Source organism: Moschus berezovskii, chromosome 20 (genome assembly GCF_049115385.1).
Source record: "Moschus berezovskii isolate FMDL1 chromosome 20, NW_MosBer_1.0, whole genome shotgun sequence".
NCBI classification, from domain to species: Eukaryota; Metazoa; Chordata; class Mammalia; order Artiodactyla; family Moschidae; genus Moschus; species Moschus berezovskii.
In genome coordinates, this window is record NC_142479.1 from 49,524,511 (window position 1) to 49,546,514 (window position 22,004).

General features: G+C 45.0%; 1 protein-coding gene and 1 long non-coding RNA gene across 4 annotated transcripts in view; one reads left to right on the plus strand and one right to left on the minus strand.

The window, feature by feature from the left end:
* The window catches only part of B4GALNT2 (beta-1,4-N-acetyl-galactosaminyltransferase 2 (SID blood group)), a 104,026-nt gene that overhangs the window by 68,625 nt on the left and 13,397 nt on the right, over nt 1-22,004 (minus strand). The window contains exon 2 of one of the 3 annotated variants that reach the window (XM_088828999.1): nt 11,824-11,915. The exons of 1 other annotated variant lie outside the window; for it this stretch is intronic. Coding sequence is in view for 1 of the 2 variants with exons in the window: in XM_055407615.2 (XP_055263590.2) it covers nt 219-232 (14 nt within the window). In the remaining variant the exon portion in view is untranslated. Of the gene's footprint in view, nt 1-218; nt 342-11,823; nt 11,916-22,004 lie in introns of those variants that run through there. One more of the 3 variants, XM_055407615.2, reaches the window with a different exon arrangement.
* LOC148774723 (uncharacterized) lies at nt 2,607-5,984 on the plus strand. The gene is made up of 4 exons (XR_016035409.1): nt 2,607-2,782; nt 3,245-4,573; nt 5,620-5,674; nt 5,901-5,984. It is a non-coding gene; the product is annotated as an uncharacterized LOC148774723 (long non-coding RNA).

Genomic DNA, 22,004 nt, shown 5'->3' on the forward strand with positions numbered 1-22,004 from the left:
CCCCAGAGCGCAGCGGTCGAGAACAAGCAAGGATTCTCATCAGCGTCCCCAGTAACTGTCTCCTAGCTGCCCCACCTAGGCAGGCGGCGAACTGGACTTAATTTAGGGACGGGCTGCCCCCTCCCTTGACCCTGGCGTCCGCGGGCCCAGCACTTGGCCGCTGCCCGAAGGCGCGTCTCTGGCTGGCCAAGACTGACCGCTGCTCCGGAGACACTCACCCGAACAAAGTCATCACAAATCCCGCCGCCTCGGACGCCCTGGGCTGGTGGAGCCGTGCAGCCTCCCGGCCGATTGTCCAGCCCTAGGCACCAACGCGGGGAAGCCGCGAGAGCTTGGGTCGAACCCGCCCACTTCACCACCAACCCCCGCCCATCTCCCGGGTCTTGTCCTGAGCACAGCTTGGCGCCCTTGCGTCCCAGCATCTTTGAGGTCTTTGGGGGACAACTGAACCTTTTAGGATCTTAGATCCCCGATCAGGGATGGAACTCAATGTCCCTTCCAACGTAAGCTCCAAAGTCTTAACCACTGGCTGCTGCTGCTGCTAAGTCGCTTCAGTCGTATCCGACTCTGTGCGACCCCATGGACGGCAGCCCATCAGGCTCCCCCATCCCTGGGATTCTCCAGGCAAGAACACTGGAGTGGGCTGCCATTTCCTTCTCCACTGCAAGAAAGTGAAAAGTGAAAGAAGTCGCTCAGTCGTGTCCAATTCTTAGCGACCCCATAGACTGAAGCCTACCAGGCTGCTCCGTCCATGGATTTTCCAGGCAAAAGAGTACGAGTGAAGTGCGATTGCCTTCTCCGGCTAACCGCTGGACCACCAAGGAATTCCCGAGGTGACAGTAATGAAATAGTCCCTGCCTATGATTGATACTAGGCACAAACGCTTTATTTACGTGGTACCATTTATTCGTCACAACAGCCCTAAGAGACCACTGAAGTTATCAGCCCCCACTTTTAGGACGGGGAAGCTGAGGCGAAGTAGGGTGATCAGTTGAGTGGAACAGCTGAGATCTGAACGGAGTCTGGGTGACTCGGCAGCTCCTGACGAGTGGTGCAGTTTCTGACCCTTGGACGCAGAGCCCCCAATCCAGCCAGACTTCATCTTGTTGGCCCGAGTTGTTTAAAAAAAAAAAAAAGGCCTCTCCGTGGAGAACCGCGTGGACTCGACGTTTTTTCCCGTGGCACCCGCACTTCCCTTCTCCTGCCAAGGTCACCTGCCCTGGGCTGTCGGAGCCCATCTTTGCACCGCGTCTCTCCCAATCTGTGACACTTCTTGGTGGGTAAACGGAGCTCCCTCTCCACCAAAAAGAATAAAATCCCCGCGCCCACCTCTAGCCTCCCTACGACCGCGGCCTCTCGCTTTCCTTCCTGTTGAGACGGTATCATCCACTCTTCCGCGAGCCTCACAACCTCCGGCGCATTTGAGTTCGCGGACATCAGTCTTGCCCCACCTCCACCTCCACCGCGCTCCACACTCCACACCCCCGCCCCACCGGAACTGTTCTGGCGAAAAGTCTGGGGAGGAAAGCTGCAGTTGGTCAAGTCCCTCTAACACTCTTGTACAGCCACTTAATGCCTGTGTCTAGAAGAGTCTGGTGGATTTCAGGTGAAATTAGCATTTGCCCATCCCTTTTCAGCCAGGTGCGGTGCTGAGCGGCTCCCTGTGGGTCACCTCAAGTGTGAGTGTATTGTATTTTAGTATGATCCAGTATTTAAATCACCAACATAACCTTGTTTTAAACTAGACAAAACAATGGCTTTAATAATGCCATTGAAAAATGACCGATTTTCTGTCCATATAAATTCCAAAAAGGAATTCAAGACTGACATAAAATCAAACAAACCCAGACAATCAGTGAAACCCAAAAAGTCTGGGAAAAGATCTACAACTAGAGAGATCTACAGCCTTGGTGTAGCTGAGTCCCAAAGTCAGCTCAGAGCTTCTCAGCAGCCGGCAAAAAAGAGAAACCCTGCTGGAGGGAGTTCTGGAGTGGCTCTTGCAGAGAACTGTCCTATCAACGTTGCAGGAAGGTGGCTCCTTCCAGGGCCCAAAAATGGGCTCTTGTCTAACACTTGGAAATGAATTGTCAGAGGAGACAGTACATGCTGACAAAGCAAGAGATCTTATTGGGAAGGGGCGCCCAGGCGGAGAGCAGTAGGATAAGGGAACCCAGAAGAACTGCTCTGCCTGGCAGCTCAACTCGCAGCTGCTCAGCTTGCAGTCTTGGTTTTTGATAAGGGGGTTAGTGTCTGGGTTGTCTTTGGCAATCATTCAGACTCAGAGTCCTTCCTGTTGGCTCAGGCATTGCTCAGCCAAGATGGGTGCCAGAGAGAAAGATTCTAGGAGGTGGCAGGGCACATAGTGTCTCCTTTTGACCTTTGTGGAACTCTTCTGGTTGGTGGTGGCTTATTAGTTACCCTTTCCTTTCTAGAATCTCCTATCTTAAAATAATTCAGGCAAATTGTTACTATGGTGCCTGGCCAGGGTGGGTGGTTTCAGTCAGTTTGCCTCAGTTAGCAGAAATAGCTGAAAACCGGATGCTATGATTTCCTGGACAAGAGTAATCAGCAAGACATTGTAGCACTTGCAGGTACATGAAGTAAAAACACCCCATTGTTTACCAAGGGCTTTCACATACCTTGTACTCCTTAATTCTATTCAACTCTCACAATGTACTGCTTTGCAGTTGTGAAGACCCAGCCTGGGAGAGATTTCAGGACTTGTTCAAACTTGTTGCCAGCGTCTGAGTGAAGACTTGCACCCTGGAGTTGTATCTCTAAGGTCAGTGCACTGTACCGCACCTTCCCCCTAGTTGGGTCTAAGGGGAGCTCTTCTGACTTAAATATGAAAGTGAAAGTGTTAGTTGCTCAGTCATATCCAACTTTTTGTGAGCCCATGGACTGTATAGTCTGCCAGGCTCCTCTGTCCATAAAATTCTCCAGGCAAGAATACTAGAGTGGGTTGCCATTTCCTTCTCCAGGGGATCTTCCCAACCTAGGGATCGAACCCAGGTCTCCTGCATTGCAGGCAGATTCTTTACCACCTAAGCCACCAAGGAAGCCTGACTTGGAGATGGGACCAGGTTTATTTAGCCATGACTCTTGCCTCACAGAAGTATTGTGGAAACTGAGCAGGACCCTGTGGCACAAAAGCCTTTTTGGGTCCCCCATTTCTTTCTTTTCTTTTTAATTATTTTATTTTATTGGAGTATAGTTCATCAGGTCCCTTGTTTCTTATTTGCAGGATAAAGTCTTCAGCCTCTTGATCTTCCCTCGGTACCAAAGGACAGATTCAAACTAGGAAATAGGGAATGCAAAAACAAAGGAGGAACAATCAAGAAACTATAGTGCTGGATGAGCAAGGTCCTGGTTCCTCCTCAGGGAATATACATAACAATTTCCTTTGAGTTCTACCGGAACTAAGGTCCCACCCAAGTGAAGGTGCAGATGGTAACTGCAGCCATGAAATAAAAAGGCACTCCTTGGAAGAAAAGTTATGAGCAAACTAGATGGCATAGTAAAAAGCAGAGACATTACTTTGCCAACAAAGGTCCATCTAGTCAAGGCTATGGTTTTTCCAGTAGTCACGTATGGATGTGAGAGTTGGACTATAAAGAAAGCTGAGCACTGAAGAATTGATGCTTTTGAACTGTGGTGTTGGAGAAGACTCTCGAGAGTCCCTTGGACTGCAAGGAAATCCAACCAGTCCTTCTTAAAGGAGATTGTTCATTGGAAGGACTGATTCTGAAGCTGAAACTCCAATATTTTGGCCACCTAATGCGAAGAACTGACTCATTGGAAAAGACCCTGATGCCGGGAAAGATTGAAGGCAGGAGGAGAAGGGGATGATAGAGGATGAGATGGTTGGATGGCATCACCAACTCAATGGACAAGAGTTTGAGTAAACTCCGGGAGTTGGTGATGGACAAGGAAGCCTGGCATGCTGCAGTCCGTGGGGTCGCAGAGTCGGACACAACTGAGCAACTGAGGTGAACTGAACTGAACAAGTGAAGGTGGTAACTTCAGAGTGAACCCAAGATTCTGATGTCCTCCAGGGTTCTTGACCTTCGCCTATCAGTAGAAATTGATAAAAAATCAGACAAATTCAGGCAAGGCTTTACTGGGGCCCCTGCTGTAGTAGGGGAGAATCGAAAACAAGTAACAAGTCAGCTTGCTCCTTCTATATAAGGAATGACCTGGTTCCTTGTTTGGGGTGAGGGTAGGGATGTGTCTAGGGGCAAGCCTGAGGGATGGCTTAGATGGTGTTACCACCCCTTTGGCAGTGTTGAGTGCAGGGCATGCACATTACCCTACTTTTGCTTCCAGTTCTTCAGAAGTGGCAGTGGGTTTTTTGGTTTGCTTTTTTTTTTGTCTTTTTATATTTTGTTGTCCATAACCTCCCCTTAGCATGCATGCTGTTAGTTTTATTCTCTTATAATTTAGTTTCTTTGTATTTTGTTGCTTGGGATATTTGCCCAGGTGCAAGCCCTGCAGCAAAGGGTCCTGAGTCCCAAGTCCCAGCTTCTCAATTCCTGTAACACCAACCTGTTACCTCAACACCAGCCAATCAGAAGTAAGTCACAAACTCTGCAGGCTTCACTCCAAATGTTGCTTATAAACACTTCCCTGAACGCCTTAGGGAAGTTCAGGGTGTTTGAGCAGGAGCTGCTCTTTCTCCTTGCTCGGCCCTGAAATAAATGTTTCTTTTCTCCAAACTCCAAAGTCTCAGTTTGGCCTCATTGTGCATCCGACACAAGAACTTCTGTTCAGTAACATTGCGACCTGTGATTTTGGCTCCAGCGTACATTCTCTGTGGTTGGCAGGAAGGGAAAGTTACCTAAGTAAGGATGTTTGCTCTTTCTCAGCTTAATTTACCCAGGGGCTTAAACACCAGTTCCCATGGCAAGTCTGGCTGTGGTCCCTTGGGTGTCTAGACCCAGAGCCAAGCAGTGTTTGCTGCTGCCCTGAGAGGTGAAGAAAGAGCCTCTCCAGTCTACCTGGAGCCCTAACAAGTGACCAGGTCTGAGCACATTTTACTCCATGCTGTGTGGGCTAGCCTGAGGGTAGCCTCTCCCAGGATGAGATGAGGCTTTCCTCATGGTGGCCGGGGTTGCTATTTTACCACCATGACAGGACCTCCACTTCTCCATACCTGTAGGCTCATTTCTGGCAGTCACTTTGATAAATTAGCAAGTTCTTAAGTCATTTGGACCTCCTCTGTGCTTGGTTATTCCAGCAACTTCCAGTGCCCAGTCTACACACCACCATCACTGGTGTCACTGGGCCAAAGGCCAAACTCTTTTTTTTTTTTTTCTGTTTTAGTTAAATGTGGGTGATTTATAATCTTGTGATAATCACTGTTGTACAGAAAATTGACACAGTTATATACACAAACTCTTTGTCTTTGACAATTGAGCTCTTATCTATTTGGGTCTGAGATGCATCCAGAAGATCCTGGTGCCATATCTAAGCCTTCTGAAAAGTGTTCTTGGAAGGGTGATTAAACCAACTCTGCATCCTGATCCAGTGAGTCAGCCACGAGGAGGGGTGCTCAGGGGAGAAGTCAAATGATTTCTTTTTCCCAGTTGAAATATAGTTGATGTATTATGTTCGTTTCAGGTGCACTACTTCATAGTGATTTGACATCTGCATACATTATGAAGTGCTCACCGCAGTAAGTGTAGAAATTATCTGTCCCACATACAAGGATATTACAGTGTTATTGACCACATTCGTTTTGCTGTATATTACATTCCCTGGCTTCTTTATTTATAACTGGAGATTTTCTGTTCACCTATTTCACACACACCCCCGAAACCTCCCCTCTGGCAATCACCCATTTTTTCTCTGTATCTATGACTCTGTTTTTGTTTTCCTTGACTGTTTGTTTTATTTTTTAGATTCAAGATATTAGTGAGATCATTTGGTGTGTGTAGTTATCTGTAGTCCTGAGTAGGTATCTGAGATCTCCCAGGGGCTCACAGGTATGTTGAGTGTCCTCATCTGCTTTCTTCCACAGCTTGACTCATGACTCATGAGTAGGAGCCAGGCCCTGGGACCTTGACTGCTGTGGGGGTAGAAAGTATTACAGGGTAGAGGCGCTTCCATGTGGGCTGGAGTTCAGCCTTTGGGGACCCATCTTTCCAGACCTTAATTAGGACTTGAGTCCCTGGAGCATACAGCGGTGGCCCTTTAGACTCTTTTGGATCCTTGTTGACACCCCATAAGCATATTTCTTTATGGAATTGCCCAACGGCCATAGTATAAGATCGGAGGTTCTGAGCCTCTGGATCTAGGAAGAGGTCATTGACATAAATAAAAGGTCTCCCATATAGCGTCTCATAATGGCTAAGACTGACCTGTTCCTTAGGGGCAATATGGATGTGGAGGAGAGCTATTGTTGAAGCCTCCTTGCACCAGAGGGAGATCCCCTTGGGTATCATTTTTATCTCTGATTTTAAGATTTGATTGGTTCTTTCCACTTTTTCTGAAGACTGAGGCCTCCAGGCACAATGGAGCTAATAAGTAATGCCCAATGCTTTAGAGACCCTGTGGGTGACTTTATAAGTAAATGATGTCCCATTATCACTTTGTAGTGACCTGGGCAGGCCAAATCTTGGAATGATTTCATGGAACAGTTTTTTGACCACCTCCTTGACCTTCTCAGTCTGGGTAGGAAAAACTTCAGTCCATCCTGTGAAGGTATGTATCATGACTAGTAGGTATTTATACCCTTGAGAAACTGGCATCTGGGTGAAGACCATCTCCCAGTCCTCTCCTGGATAGGTCCATTCTGTTGGATGGGCTGGGGTCTTCAAGCTCCTTGGGGTTGTTTAATTGGCAAGTGAGAGAAGAGGAGACCACTTGCCTTATAGTCGTTTGGAGGCCTGTTCCTCTGAAGGACCTGTCTAGTAATCTTTGGAGGTCCTTGTCACCTAAATGAGTGGTGGCACGTAAGGAGTTAACCAACTTCCATTGGAGGTTCCCAGGCAGAAAAAGGAGTCCCTCCTTTTGGAACCTCGCCATATGATCTTCTTGAAAGCCCTCACTCTTAGCTTTAAGAGTCTCACCTTCAGTGTATAAAGGAGTTTCTGGCAAATTAGTCTGCAGAACTAAGGTGGTAACCCCTATTAAGTCATTGTTCTGTAATGTTGCTCTCTTAGCTGCCTGATCGGCTGTCTTGTTCCCTCATGCCACTTCCGTGCTCCCTTTTTGCTGTCCTTTACAGTGGGAAACTAAAACCTCAGCAGGCAAATAGACTGCCTTCAAGAGCCTAAGGATTTGATCACCATACTTAATTGGGAACTCTTGGGTAGTCAAGTGGCCTCTTTCTTTCCAAATAGCAGCATGTGCATGTAGCACCAGAAAGGCATACTTGGAGTCGGTGTTAATGGCTACTCTTTTTCCTTTTCCCAGCTCTAATGCTTGAGTCAGGGTTATGAGCTCAGCTAATTGGGCTGAAGTACCTGGTGGTACTGAGAAACGTTCATGAGAAACACTGGGCTGGAAGAAGCACAAGCTGGAATCAAGATTGCTGGGAGAAATATCAATAACCTCAGATATGCAGATGACACCACCATTATGGCAGAAAGTGAAGAAGAACTAAAGAGCCTCTTGATGAAAGTGAAAGAGGAGAGTGAAAATGTTGGCTTGAAGCTCAGTATTCAGAAAACTAAGATCATGGCATCTGGTCCCATCACTTCATGGAAAATAGATGGGGAAACAGTGGAAACAGTGTCAGACTTTATTTTGGGGGGCTCCAGAATCACTGCAGATGGTGATTGCAGCCATGAAATTAAAAGACGCTTACTCCTTGGAAGGAAAGTTATGACCAATGTAGACGGCATATTAAAAAGCAGAGATATTACTTTGCCAACAAAGGTCCGTCTAGTCAAGGCTGTGGTTTTTCCAGTGGTCACGTATGGATGTGAGAGTTGGACTGTGAAGAAAGCTGAGTGCCAAAGAATTGATGCTTTTGAACTGTGGTGCTGGAGAAGACACCTTGAAGTCCCTTGAACTGCAAGGAAATCCAACCAGTCCATCCTAAAGGAGATCAGTCTTGGGTGTTCATTGGAAGGACTTATGTTGAGGCTGTAACTCCAATACTTTGGCCACCTCATGCGAAGAGTTGACTTATTGGAAAAGACCCTGATTGATGCTGGGAGGGATTGGGGGCAGGAAGAGAAGGGGACAACAGAGAATGAGATGGCTGGATGGCATCACCGACTCGATGGGCATGAGTTTGGGTGAACTCCGGGAGTTGGTGATGGACGGGGAGGTCTGGGGTGCTGCAATTCATGGGGTCGCAAAGAGTTGGACACGACTGAGTGACTGAACTGAACTTAACTGAACCTGATGGTAAAGATTTAGCCTCTGGTCTTGAAGTTAGAGACTACTGCATACCCTGCTCTCCTTTTTCCATCTAAGACAAAGCTGCTCCCATCAGTGTACCAGATTTCCTCAGGATTGGTCAGAGGATCTTCTGACAATCCCTCTTGGGGTTTTGTCCAATGGTCCAAAGTTTCTAAGCAAGAGTGAAAGGTTAGAGAGCCCTCTGGGGTAGGCAGGAGGGTAGCTGGGTTAAGAAGTTCACAAGGGGATACAGTCAGGCCTGGATTTTTTGAGGATTCTTTGATCAGACATCCATAAATGGCCTCTCCCATTCAGGAATTGTTTCACTTGGTGACTGGTAAAAATAGTTTGTCCTCAAGAGAGGGTCTTAAAGCATCTTCTATCAGGACTGCAATAGCTGCAAATTTTCAAAGGCAGGGAGGCTAGCCTCGGGCGGTTGGGTCAAGCCTCTTGGATAAGTAACCTGCTGACTGGGGCACAGGTCTCAACCTTTCAGTTAACACTCCCAGGACTATTCCTTCCTTTTCATGGACATACAGTTGGAATGCTTTTTCTGGGTCTGGCAACCTTAAGGCAAGTGCTTGGGTTAAGGATTGTTTTAGTGTAGTCTCTGTCTCCTTTGGAGGAGATCCCCACATCAGTGGGATTGAATCATCCCATATCTTTAAGCTTTCATATAATGGCTGGGTGATTAGGCCATAGTTGGGTATCCAGATTCTACAAACCCGGTTAGCCCCAGGAAAGCTCACAATTGTTTTTGAGTTATGGGGGAAGGCAACTTGACATATCCATATATACCAGTTTGCATCTGCTAATCTCAGACTCCCAATCCAACCCTCTCCCACCCCCTTCCCCTTGGCAACTACCTGTCTATTCTCTGATTCTATTTCTGTTTCATAGATAAATTCATTTGTATCATATTTTAGTTTCCACATGTAAGTGATATCATATGGTATTTGTCTTTATCTTTCTGACTTACAAATTAATATTGAATTTAGTGGAATCACAAGTGCAAGCTCCATATTCAAGGAACGAATCTTATTTTTTGTGGTGGAATGAATTATGGGTTCCAGTACTTTACTCCCCTGTACCAGAGTTTTACATCACATGCCTGCCATGGCCACAAGATGAGCCAAGCTGAAACTTGGGTTCAGCCAAAACATTTGCTTTAGCCTGGGGGATGTTAACAGAGGCTGAAATATGCATGGATTGCTTTATTCTCCCTAGTTCCAGCAAGATCTCCTTAGAAGAACATGCCCCAGGTAGCGGTTGGCCTTTTAGCCTTGACTCCAGAAGAAAACCCAGGAAGGGGATTCAAACTGAACCCATGGCCAGGAGCCAAGCCCAGATGACAAGCAGTCTAAAGCTTGCTGAGCCCAGCCTAGGTCTGCTGAAATCTAGTTGATCTTTGGACCCACAAGCATGAGAATAAATGCTTGTAAGCATTGCTGGGATGGCTTTTACATAGCAGTATTGCAATGAAAGTCAGCCAGGACATATTTTTTACTAATAAATACAGTATATTTTAATCCTAAGCTTCAAGAGAAACTCTGATTAATAGTTAAACTTCCTTATGCTGAGGGGTAACTAAGCCCGTACGCAACAACTTCAGAACCCATGCTCTAGAGCCCAGGTGCCTCAACTACTGAAGTTTGCATGCTCTAGATCCTGCGCTCTGCAACAAGAAAAGCCACCACAATGAGAAACGCATGCAGTGCAACTTTGTGCAACCTTGCTTGCCACAATTACAGAAAGCCACTCCACCCCACCTGTGCAGCAATAAGACCAGAAGTAAGGCCATTGGTCATCTCTTTGCCAGAAGCCGGGGTAATCTGCTCCTCAGTCAAAAATAAATAAATAAAAATTATTTAAACTTCCTTAAACAATCACATACCTTGGTCCATGTCAGCTTCACTGTTGACTCAGTCCAAAGGGTTTGACTGGAGAACTATTTACAGAGATGTGGGTAGGGTTAAGAAATCAAAATGAGATGGTAAAACCTTGGGCAGTTAGCAGCAACAAGAAGTTGTTACCATCTTAGGCTGAGGGGCACGAGGTGGGAAGAGGGATATCTGAAGTACCTCCCACTCCAAAGGATATCTGATGGCATTGTCCACCTGTAATTGGACTCCCCTGGGAAAACTGCTTATTTGTATCAGTCCTGTAGTTAACTCAGAGGTCCCCATGGAGACTCAAATGGCCAGGCCAGAGTGGGTAGAGCTTGTTTGCAGTTTTTTATGAGCACTTTACAAAGGTGCTTCACTCAACCAGGTGAAACTGCATAAGCCTCTAATTACCTGTAATATCACAGGGTTTATTGGGTACCTGGTAGCAGTCCCAGGCATGCGAGCAGCATAAACACCAAAGTGGTGAACTGGGTCGGTCATCTGGTAGACTAGCTATACCACCAACAACAACATATGGGCTAAACCTATTATCTCTGAGGGCTTCCCTGGTGGTTCAGACGGCAAAGAATCCACCTGCAGTGTGGGAGACCTGGGTTCAATCCCTGGGTTGGGAAGATCCCCTGGAGGAGGGCATGGCAACCCACTCCAGTATTCTTGCCTGGAGAATCCCACGGACAGAGAAGCCTGGCGGGCTACAGTCCATGGGGTTGCAAAGAGTCTGACACAACTGAGTGACTGAACACACTTATCTTTGAATCACCTGCAAAATAATATTCTTCCCTTAGCCTGATTCTGGGTATCGGTAGAAGAAGGTGGAGAATTTAAGAGTTTCTATGTATCACAGGGACAAGATGGGCAAAAGAAGAGAGTAGAAATTGAGACCCAGAGAGGCGACCTGACCTTCTCAAGGACACACAGGGAAGGGCATGGCTGGAGCTTCAGTCAGAATTGGATCTCTTGTGTCTTGGATTCGGCTTCTGTCACCTCCACCCTGCTGATGCTGATGGCCCCCGTGATCACTGTGGAGTCTTATAAGCGCCTCTTTATTCTTTATTCCACATCTAGTGTGTCGCCTATGGATGTGAATCTAACAGCTGGGCAAACTCAAGGGTCATATCAAGATTAAGATTGGGACTTTTTCTTCAGCCTCAGGTAACACCTGGTTAAAAGGGCTTAAGAAGCAAAGCCATTGGTCATCTCTTTGCCGGAAGCCAGGAGAGCCTGCGTCTCAGAATTTTCAGTGACTCACCAGTCACAGACGTCCCAAATCCATGCTCCTCCACTGTTCCTACAAGTATTGTCTTCGTGGTGGAGAGACTAAAGCAGCAGCTCCTCTAATGGGGAGCATGCAGCAGGTGCTTCTGCGCTTACATTCCTCTCACACCAGAGACCCCAGCATCCTCCCCCTAAGCTTCTTCCCAGCCGCAGGCCAAGCCTTTTTCCTAAGAAGGGATGTTCCAAGGATTTTGTATTAGAGTTCTCCAGAGAAACAAACCCAAAGACCCCTAGGGTATCTATATATCTATATTTAAATAGACAGATTTATTATGAGGGATTGGCTCACCTGATTATGGAGACTAAAATGTCCCAAGATCTGTAATCAGCAAGCTGGAGATCCAAGAGGGCTGATGGAATAGTTCCAGTCAGTGACTGAGTCTGAAAGACCAAGAAAAAGGATTTCCCAAGTGTGGAGATAGAGAATTCTCTCTCACTCAGCCTTTTTGTTCTATTCTGGACTTCAACAGATCAGATGAGGCCCACCCACATTGGGGAGAGCAATCTGTTTTTCTCAACCTACTGATTCAGATGTTAATCCTGTACAGAAACACCTCCACAGACACATGCAGAATAATGCTTTAACCAAATATCTGGGCGACCCATGGCTTAGTCATGCTGACACAAAAAAGTCAACCAGTACAGTCTCTAAACAATTCTGGACCTTCTGATCCAAGGCTAGAACTGGTGGTGCTTGCTTTCACAGCAACAATGTTGAGGGAATCTAGTGATGACTGAGTTGATTCTGGTGAAATGTATGGGACTAAATATCCAGAGGGGCACACAGATCCAAAATACTGATGCTCCATGGCAGGAAAAGGAACTCAGAGCATACTACACCAGCTGTGGAAAAGATGGAGTCAGTTTCTTCTCTAAGTTCATTATGAGCCAAGAGTGGGACCTGATGGTATCCCTCCTCCTCCCTATAATGCAAGTCTCCCCTGTTTCCTGGGTCCCTCCATGCCCCCTTTTCTGGGCCCTGCCCTATTGGTCACCTCCTTTACTTCTTATGTCTCCAACTTCTCCCTCTCTACTGAACCCTGATAGGCAACATTTAACGTGTTTGTGCCTCTTTCATTAAAAAAGAAGAATCCTCCTCAGATTGTTCTTCACTACTAGTCTCCTTCCTCCCTTCACAGCTAGATCTCTGAAATGTCGTCTATACTCATTACCACCATTCTTCCACCTGCCACACATGCCTAAGTCTCCCCATTGTGGATGCCACTCCACAATATCACAAAATTAACTTTTCTTAATATCACCAGTGGCCTTCATGTTGCTAAGCCTAATGTATGCTTTTCAGCTTTCAGCTTTCTCGATCTCCCAGCAGTGTCCTCACAATTCTAAGTCTAGAGAATTGGGTTATTTACACCTCCTTTTTTCAACTGCTGATGAACATACCATACATATTAGATTGCATTTAATTATTCACCCTTCCTTATGCCTTCTATAGTGTGACTTTGCATTTCCTCTGTGCCGCTGCCATCACTATGGGGTAAAAAATGCCCTGGTTCCAGAAAAATGAGACAACCTGAGAAAAGCATTTCCAGCTGACCCACTGACCCATAAGCATGAGTGTGATGGCTAATACGCACTGCTGCATGCCACTGGGTTTGGGGCTGTTTGTTACACAACACTGCTGTAGCAGTTGCAGCTTGATAATGCTGTGCTTTCCCCACAAAAATGTTATCGGCCTCAAAATTGGTCAATCTAGAAATCAAAGCTGTTCACCAGAGGCTGTCTTAAGACTTCTTCCTTTTCTCTTCTTTCTATGTCTTTGAAGTGAAACAAGAATGAAAGGTTCTAGGAGGAAGACATGTCAGCTCTTGGAATTTTTGTGAGGATCTCATATTTCCATGTCAGAATTTGGGATGGGATCTGTCAGTTTGGACCTTGTGGGAGGTCTTCAAATATTATCAAAATTTTTGGTCCAGGAACTGCCATGTGGAACTTAAAGTAACAAAATTTTCTTTCAATTTTGTATGAACGGGTATCCACTTTTTTTTTTGGTTGGTATTTATGATCTTAGATTCCTAATGTTTAATGCTTATGGCCATAAATATTAACAGAGTTTCCTATACTTCCAAAAATGGTGAAATGCTCTTTATTAAATTCTAAAATGCCTTCCAACAATTTCTATTATTTTCTGAGTTATGTATCTCTTTCACACTGGCCCTAAAGTTACATCAGCAGCAGTAGTTTTAGTCATATTTCATAGCTAAGTCATCTATAATTTTTCATTTCTATATTATTTTATATTTGTAATGCCAAGCTAGTGTAGTTTCTTAATGATCTTTCTCTAATCTGTGTGTCACATCCATGAAAAAATGTGAGAGAGAATTGAGTTGGCTCCATAAATAATAATAGGTACCCTTTCTAGGCATGAACTTGGAGTGTCCAGCTCTGAAGGGGACTGCCTTGGCTGGATGAATTTTAAAACCAACTTGGGTTATAATCCTTGTGTCAGAGATCCTGAGTATACATCAATATCAGTGTTTTCCTCTTCTTCCTTACACACAACTCAATAACAATGCCCCAGCTATAGTAAGAAGCTGCACAAATTTTATGATTGGGTTACCCCTGTGTCCTCTTCTGTTTGGCTCTATTACCCGCTGTAACTGATGCTTCGGCAAGTGCCCACTGCTCCCTCCCACCTCCAGGTGTATTATGGGACCACAGAGTCTTTATGCTATCATGCCCATGAATTTCAGGCCATTGCCTAGATTTGGAAAGTTCATTAAATACCCACATCATTCATAAATCCTTAATTCTTCACATATCAGTGACTCCAGGTTCTGCTTGTATCACCCACACACGTTAAGGAAATATCTTGGTTTCATGTTAAGGAAATATCTTGGTTTCTTAGAGCTGAGATTCACTTAAGTTCTCTGTTCTGCCCTGTGCACAAGCTCAGACAGAAAGCAAGGGCAGAGAAGTTTTAGGTATACTGTTTTTTATCACCTGGAACCAGCATTCTCTTTCTAGAGCAAATACAGAGAACATGGCACTAGGTGAACCAGTCACAATTACACCAAAGCTTCATAGGAGGCTTTTGTCCATGCTTGGAACCACGCACTCATTGCTCTGTATATCCCCACAGGCTCTCAACTTGTCCAGAGTTGTGCCAAGGAGCAGAATGACTTCCTACTCCAAAAGACAACTGATGACATTTTCCACCTGTAATCCTTGGGAAAGCTGCTTATTTGCATCTTCCTGACTCACTGGAAAAGACTCTGATGCTGGGAAAGATTGGGGGCAGGAGGAGAAGGGGAAGACAGAGAATGAGATGGCTGGATGGCATCACCGACTCTGTGGACATGAGTTTGAGTGAACTCCAGGAGTTGGTGATGGACAGGGAGGCCTGGCATGCTGTGATTCATGGGGTCGTGGAGAGTCGGACACGACTGAGCGACTGAACTGAACTGAACTGAACAGTTAACTCGGAAGGCCCATGGAGACCCAGATGGCTAGGTGAGGAGTAGGTGGAGATTGTTTGCAGTTTCTTATGAGTACTTTACAAAGGTGCCTCACTCAACCAGATGGTATCGTGTAAGCCTCAGGTTACCATAGAGTTTAGTTGGGTACATTGTGGCAGTCCCAGGCCTGGGAGCAGTGTGTGTGTGTGTGTGTGTACATTGTGGCATTCCCAGGCCTGGGAGCAGTGTGTGTGTGTGTGTGTGTGTGTGTACATTGTGGCAGTCCCAGGCCTGGAAGCAGTGTGTGTGTGTGTGTGTGTGTGCGCGCGCAGGCGCGAGCTTAGTTGCTCAGTCATGTCCGACTCTTTGCGACCCCATGGACTGTAGCTTGCCAGGCACCTCTGTTCATGGGGATTCTCCAGGCAAGAATACCGGAGTGGGTTGCCAAGCCTTTCTCCAGGGGATCTTCCTAACCCATGGATTGAACCAAGGTCTCCTGCATTGCAGGCAGATTCTTTAAGGGAGCAGTGGAAATATCAAACAGGGGTAGTAAGCCAGAGGGGAGCTTTGCCTTAGTCTTCCAATCTAAGCATAGGAAGAGTTCTGGGGACTTCTGACCATACCCCTTTATCTGTAAGTGATTACCAAACCAGGGCTCAGCTATCCAATTATTCAGTGTTGGTTACACTTTTTCTTAGCTTACACACATATCCTCAAGATCTTAAGCCCCTTCTGGCATTCAGTCACTTACAAGAAAGCTGCTGGAGCCCCAGTCAAGCTGTCCATATACCAGGCAGGAGGCAGAAATTACATTGAATCTGTTGGGAATTGAAATCTTCTGCAAGAAATAGAGACTCTCAAAAGTGTGGCTTGACCAAAATTAAAGTTTTATTTACCTTGTATAATAAGAAATCTAGAGAAAGGTAATCCAGAACTGGAATGATGGCTTTACATCACCAGGAACCCAGATTCCTCTGGTGCCCACTCTGCTCTTCCTAGAGTCTTCATCCTTCCGCTCACATAATGGCTGCTAAGGTTGGAGCCATCAACTCCACATTCCTGGGAATGGGGAAGGAAGGACCAAGTATACAAAGTGGAAACTACCAGTGGAGTTTGCCCCCCTTAATAAGCCAGTGTCTTCCACTGACATCTTATTGGCCAGAATTGTGTCACATGACCATCCCTAACTTTAAGATAGGCTGGAAAATGTGGAATTTTTTTTTCAGCTAAACTTATTGACATCCTGAATACAATTGAGGTTCTACTATGAAGAAAAAAGAAGTGGAATGGGTATTGGAAAGCAGTTCCTTTCACACCCAGAGAAGACTGCCATTTGAACTTGGACATGCATGCAACACCCAAGAAGAGAAGCCTACCCTAATTCCCCTGATGGAAGATGTCTACTTTTAGTTCAAGGCAGGGCTTGAATTTGAGCCCTTTATTGAACCTCATCCTTTTCCATAAAGCCAACTATGTACATTTATTTGATTAACAGCTGTCACTGACTGTACTGCTTACTTGTGGAAACTCCCAGGTGACAAATTAATGTAAACCTGATTCAAAACAAATGTTTCTTTCTCTATTTTTACTGTAGTATAGTTGATTTACAATATTGTGTTAGTTTCTGTTGAACATCAAAGTTAATCAGTTATGTTGTTGTTCAGTTGCTAAGTCGTGTCTGACTCTTTGCGTCCCCATGGACTGTAGCACACTAGGCTCCTCTGTCCTCCACTATCTCATGGAGTTTACTCAGATTCATGTCCATTGAATCCATGATACTATCCAACCATCTCATCCTCTGCCGCTCCCTTCTCCTTCTCCTTTTGCCTTCAATGTTTCCCAGCATCAGAGTGTTTTCCAGTGAGTTGGCTCTTCACATCAGGTGGCCAAAGTATTGGAGCTTCAGCTTCAGCAACAGTCCTTCCAATGAATATTCAGAACTGATTTCCTTTAGGATGGACTGGTTGGATCTCCTTGTAGTCCAAAGACTCTCAAGAGTCTTCTCCAGCACCACAACTCAAAAGCATCAATTCTTCAGCAACTCAGCCTTCTTTATGGTCCAACTCTCACATCCGCACATGACTACTGGAAAAACCATAGCTCTGACTACACAGTCCTTTGTCAACAAGTGATGTCTCTGCTTTTAAATATGCTGTCTAGGTTTGTCATAGCTTTCCTTCCAAGGAACAAGCATCTTTTAATTTCATGGCTGCAGTCACCATCTGCAGTGATTTTGGAGCCCAGGAAAATTAAATCTGTCACTGCTTCCACTTTTCCCCTTCTATTTGCCATAGAGTGATGGGACTGGATGCCATGATCTTAGTTTTTTGAATGTTGAGTTTTAAGCCAGGTTTTCACCCTTCTCTTTCACCCTCATCAAGAGGCTCTTTAGGTCCTCTTCACTTTCTGCCATTAGGGTATTATCATCTGCATATCTGAGGTTGTTTTTATTTCTCCTAGCAATCTTGATTCCAGCTTCTGGTTCATTCAGTCTATCATTTCACATGATGTACTCTGCATGTAAGTTAAATAAGCAGAGTGACAATATACAGCCTTGTCGTACTCCTTTGCCAATTTTGAACCGGTCAGTTGTTCTATGTCTGGTTCTAACTGTTGCTTCTTGACCTACATACAGGTTTCTCAGGAGACAGGTAAGGTGGTCTGATATTCCCATCTCTTTATGAATTTTCCACAGTATGTTGTGATCCACGCAGTCAAAGGATTTAGCATAATCAATGAAGTAGAAGTAGATCCTTTTCTGGAATTCCATTGCTGTCTCCATGATCTAACAAATGTTAACAATTTGATCTCTGGTTCCTATGCCTTTTCTAAACCCAGCTTGTACATCTGGAAGTTCTCAGTTCACATATTGCTAAAGCCTAGCTTGAAGAATTTTGAGTATAACTTCACTAGCATGTGAAATGAGCCCAGTTGTATGGTAATACATTGAAATACTAAAGATAAAAATGAATGAAATCTTGCCATTTGCAACAACATTCATGGACCTGGTGGGTATTGTGAACTAAGTCAGACAGAAAAGAGAAATACTATAGGTTTTCACTTATATGTTGAATCTAAAAAGCAAAATAAACAAATATTAATATAACAAAAAAGACACAGATACTGAGACAAAGTAGTGGTTACTACAGGGGGAGGGGTGGAGGTGGGGGGAAAATAGGCAAAGAGGATTAAGAGGTACAAACTAGAAGAGGAAACTCAACTTTGAACTTAGAGTTTTGAGATCTCTGTATTGCAACTCCCATGGTCTAGCATGGCCTTGCATCCCATAGTCTTGCATTTCATGGTCTAGCCCCTTCCCTTTCCAACCACTTCCTTCATCTTTCCATAGATTTCCATAAATTTGCATGAACCAAGCCTTCACATCTCATGTGCTATCCGCTCATTCTGCAAAGAGCTAACCCTTGGCCACTCCGTAAGACTAGGGATATATATGCTGACAGTGGTGACACAGGCCTAGGGGAGAGGCCTGTGCAGATTCTGGAAGTGGGCATGGAATTCCAGGGTCCTGGGCACCTAGGGAGTGGCTTGGGTATGTTTGGGCTATGGGTTGATACATCCCCTTGGCCCAGACTCCTCCTCTCATGAGGACTCCACACCCCTCACAGGAGAAACAGAGCAGGGCCTCTGAAGTGCTTGGCACAAGTCAGGGCCTCTCTTTGCCTCTGTCTAACAAGCACATGCTTTAAACCTATGGCCAGTATATGCTATTTTCTTGCCCTCAGCCTGGAAGCATGGATTGGAGAAGCATGCTTCATGGATGAAGCAGCCCTCTTACTATTACACATAATAATTTGCTTGAATAATTTTTTTCACAACCCCCATGACCTTGGGTTTGGGTATGTGAAGATCCTAGTGAACAAGGAGGAATGCTGTCACTGAAATGCACAGTCATGACTTAACTGAATTACAAGCTGAACTAGTCTCCTGGAGGCGTGGGGAGAGAAGTGACTATCCGGCTTGGTTGACCTGTTTTCCTTAACCCTTCACTTGCCTGTGCTGCCCTGATTTTATTCTGAGGAAATCTGGACAAGCTCTGAGTCACCATAGGTGTGAGTTTATATACATACAGTAGTGAGCCTTGAGCTAAAACTACTGTCCTATACCTTTCATCCACTCCCCAACCCCTAGATTCTTTCACAATCTTTCCATTTCATGGTATTTTCCCTCCACAGTTAGTTCAGCTTATTGGTAAAAACCAGAACCGCACCATAGTTCATTTCTAAATATTTAGAAATTTTCATTGCAATTTCCTCTTTAAGGCACACACTATTTAGAAGTATGTGTCAGTTTCCAAATTAATAAGGTTTCCTGGCCTGTGTATGTGTGTGTATAATTCTAACTGCACTGCACTGTGGTTACAGAATGTGATCTATAAGATACTGACTTTTTGGAGATTTTTGAGGGCACAGTAAAACATCCATTTTATAAGTGTGTGTGACATTAACCTCTGGACCAAGGTTCGTAACATTGTACAGGAGACAGGGACCAAGACCATCCCCATGGAAAAGAAATGCAAAAGAGCGAAATGGCTGTCTGAGGAGGCCTTACAAATAGCTGTGAAAAGAAAAGAAGCGAAAAGCAAAGGAGAAAAGGAAAGATATAAGCATCTGAATGCAGAGTTCCAAAGAATAGCAAGGAGAGATAAGAAAGCCTTCCTCAGCGATCAATGCAAAGAAATAGAGGAAAACAACAGAATAGGAAAAACAAGAGACCTCTTCAAGAAAATTAGAGATTCCAAGGGAAGTTTTCATACAAAGATGGGCTCGATAAAGGACAGAAATGGTATGGACCTAACAGAAGCAGAAGATATTAAGAAGAGGTGGCAAGAATACACAGAAGAACTGTACAAAAAAGATCTTCACGACCAAGATAATCACGATAACGTGATCACTGACCTAGAGCCAGACATCTTGGAATGTGAAGTCAAGTGGGTCTTAGAAAGCATCACTACGAACAAAGCTAGTGGAGGTGATGGAATTCCAATTGAGCTATTTCAAGTCTTGAAAGATGATGCTGTGAAAGTGCTGCACTCAATATGCCAGCAAATTTGGAAAACTCAGCAGTGGCCACAGGACTGGAAAAGGTCAGTCTTCATTCCAATCCCAAAGAAAGGCAATGCCAAAGAATGCTCAATCTGCCGCACAATTGAACTCATCTCACACGCTAGTAAAGTCATGCTCAAAATTCTCCAAGCCAGGCTTCAGCAATATGTGAACCGTGAACTCTCAGATGTTCAAGCAGGTTTTAGAAAAGGCAGAGGCTGCTGCTGCTGCTGCTAAGTCACTTCAGTCGTGTCCTACTTTGTGTGACCCCATAGACGGAAGCCCACCAGGCTGCCCCGTCCCTGGCACTAGAGATCAAATTGCCAACATCCGCTGGATCATGGAGAAAGCAAAAGAGTTCCAGAAAAACATCTATTTCTGCCTTATTGACTATGCCAAAGCCTTTGACTGTGTGGATAACAATAAACTGTGGAACATTCTGAAAGAGATGGGAATCCCAGACCACCTGACCTGCCTCTTGAGAAACCTGTATGCAGGTCAGGAAGTAACAGTCAGAACTGTACATGGAACAACAGACTGGTTCCAAATAGGAAAAGGAGTACGTCAAGTTTGTATATTGTCACCCTGCTTATTTAACTTATATGTAGAGTACAGCATGAGGAACGCTGGGCTGGAAGAAGCACAAGCTGGAATCAAGATTGCTGGGAGAAATATCAATAACCTCAGATATGCAGATGACACCACCCTTATGGCAGAAAGTGAAGAGGAACTCAAAAGCCTCTTGATGAAAGTGAAAGAGGAGAGTGAAAAGGTTGGCTTGAAGCTCAACATTCAGAAAACAAAGATCATGGCATCTGGTCCCATCACTTCATGGGAAATAGATGGGGTAACAGTGGAAACAGTGCAAGACTTTATTTTTCTGGGCTCCAAAATCACTGCAGATGGTGATTGCAGCCATGAAATTAAAAGACGCTTACTCCTTGGAAGGAAAGTTATGACCAACCTAGATAGTATATTAAAAAGCAGAGACATTACTTTGCCAACCAAGGTCCGTCTAGTCAAGGCTATGGTTTTTCCTGTGGTCATGTATGGATGTGAGAGTTGGACTGTGAAGAAAGCTGATCGCCGAAGAATTGATGCTTTTGAACTGAGGTGTTGGAGAAGACTCTTGAGAGTGCCTTGGACTGCAAGGAGATCCAACCAGTTCATTCTAAAGGAGATTGATCCTGGGTGTTCATTGGAAGGACTGATGCTAAAGCTGAAACTCCAATACTTTGGCCACCTCATGTGACGAGTTGACTCACTGGAAAAGACTCTGATGCTGGGAAGAATTGGGGGTGGGAAGAGAAGGGGACGACAGAGAATGAGATGGCTGGATGGCATCACCGACTTGATGGACATGAGTTTGAGTGAACTCCGGGAACTGGTGATGGACAGGGAGGCCTGGCGTGCTGTGATTCATGGGGTCGCAAAGAGTCGGACACAACTGAGCGACTGAACTGAACTGAACTGAACTGTGACATTAAAAAAAAGAATGTATATTCTCTACCTTTTGGTTATATGTGTATGTGCATATATGTCCATGAACATAAGTATACATGAAACAACTGACTGGTTGAAACTTGGGAAAAGAGTACGACAAGGCTGTATATTGTCACCCTACTTCTTTAACTTATATGCAGGGTACATCATGTGAAATGATAGACTGGATGAATCAGAAGCTGGAATCAAGATTACCAGGAGAAATATCAACCACCTCAGATATGCAGATGATAATACCCCAATGGCAGAAAGTGAAGAGGACCTAAAGAGCCTCTTGATGAGGGTGAAAAAGGAGGGTGAAAAGCTGGCTTAAAACTCAACATTCAAAAAACTAAGATCATGGCATCTGGTCCCATCACTATATGGCAAATAGACAGGGAAACAATGGATACAGTGAGAGACTTTATTTTGGGGGGCTCCAAAATCACTGCAGATGGTGACTGCAGCCATGAAATTAAAAGATGCTTGTTCCTTGGAAGGAAAGCTAT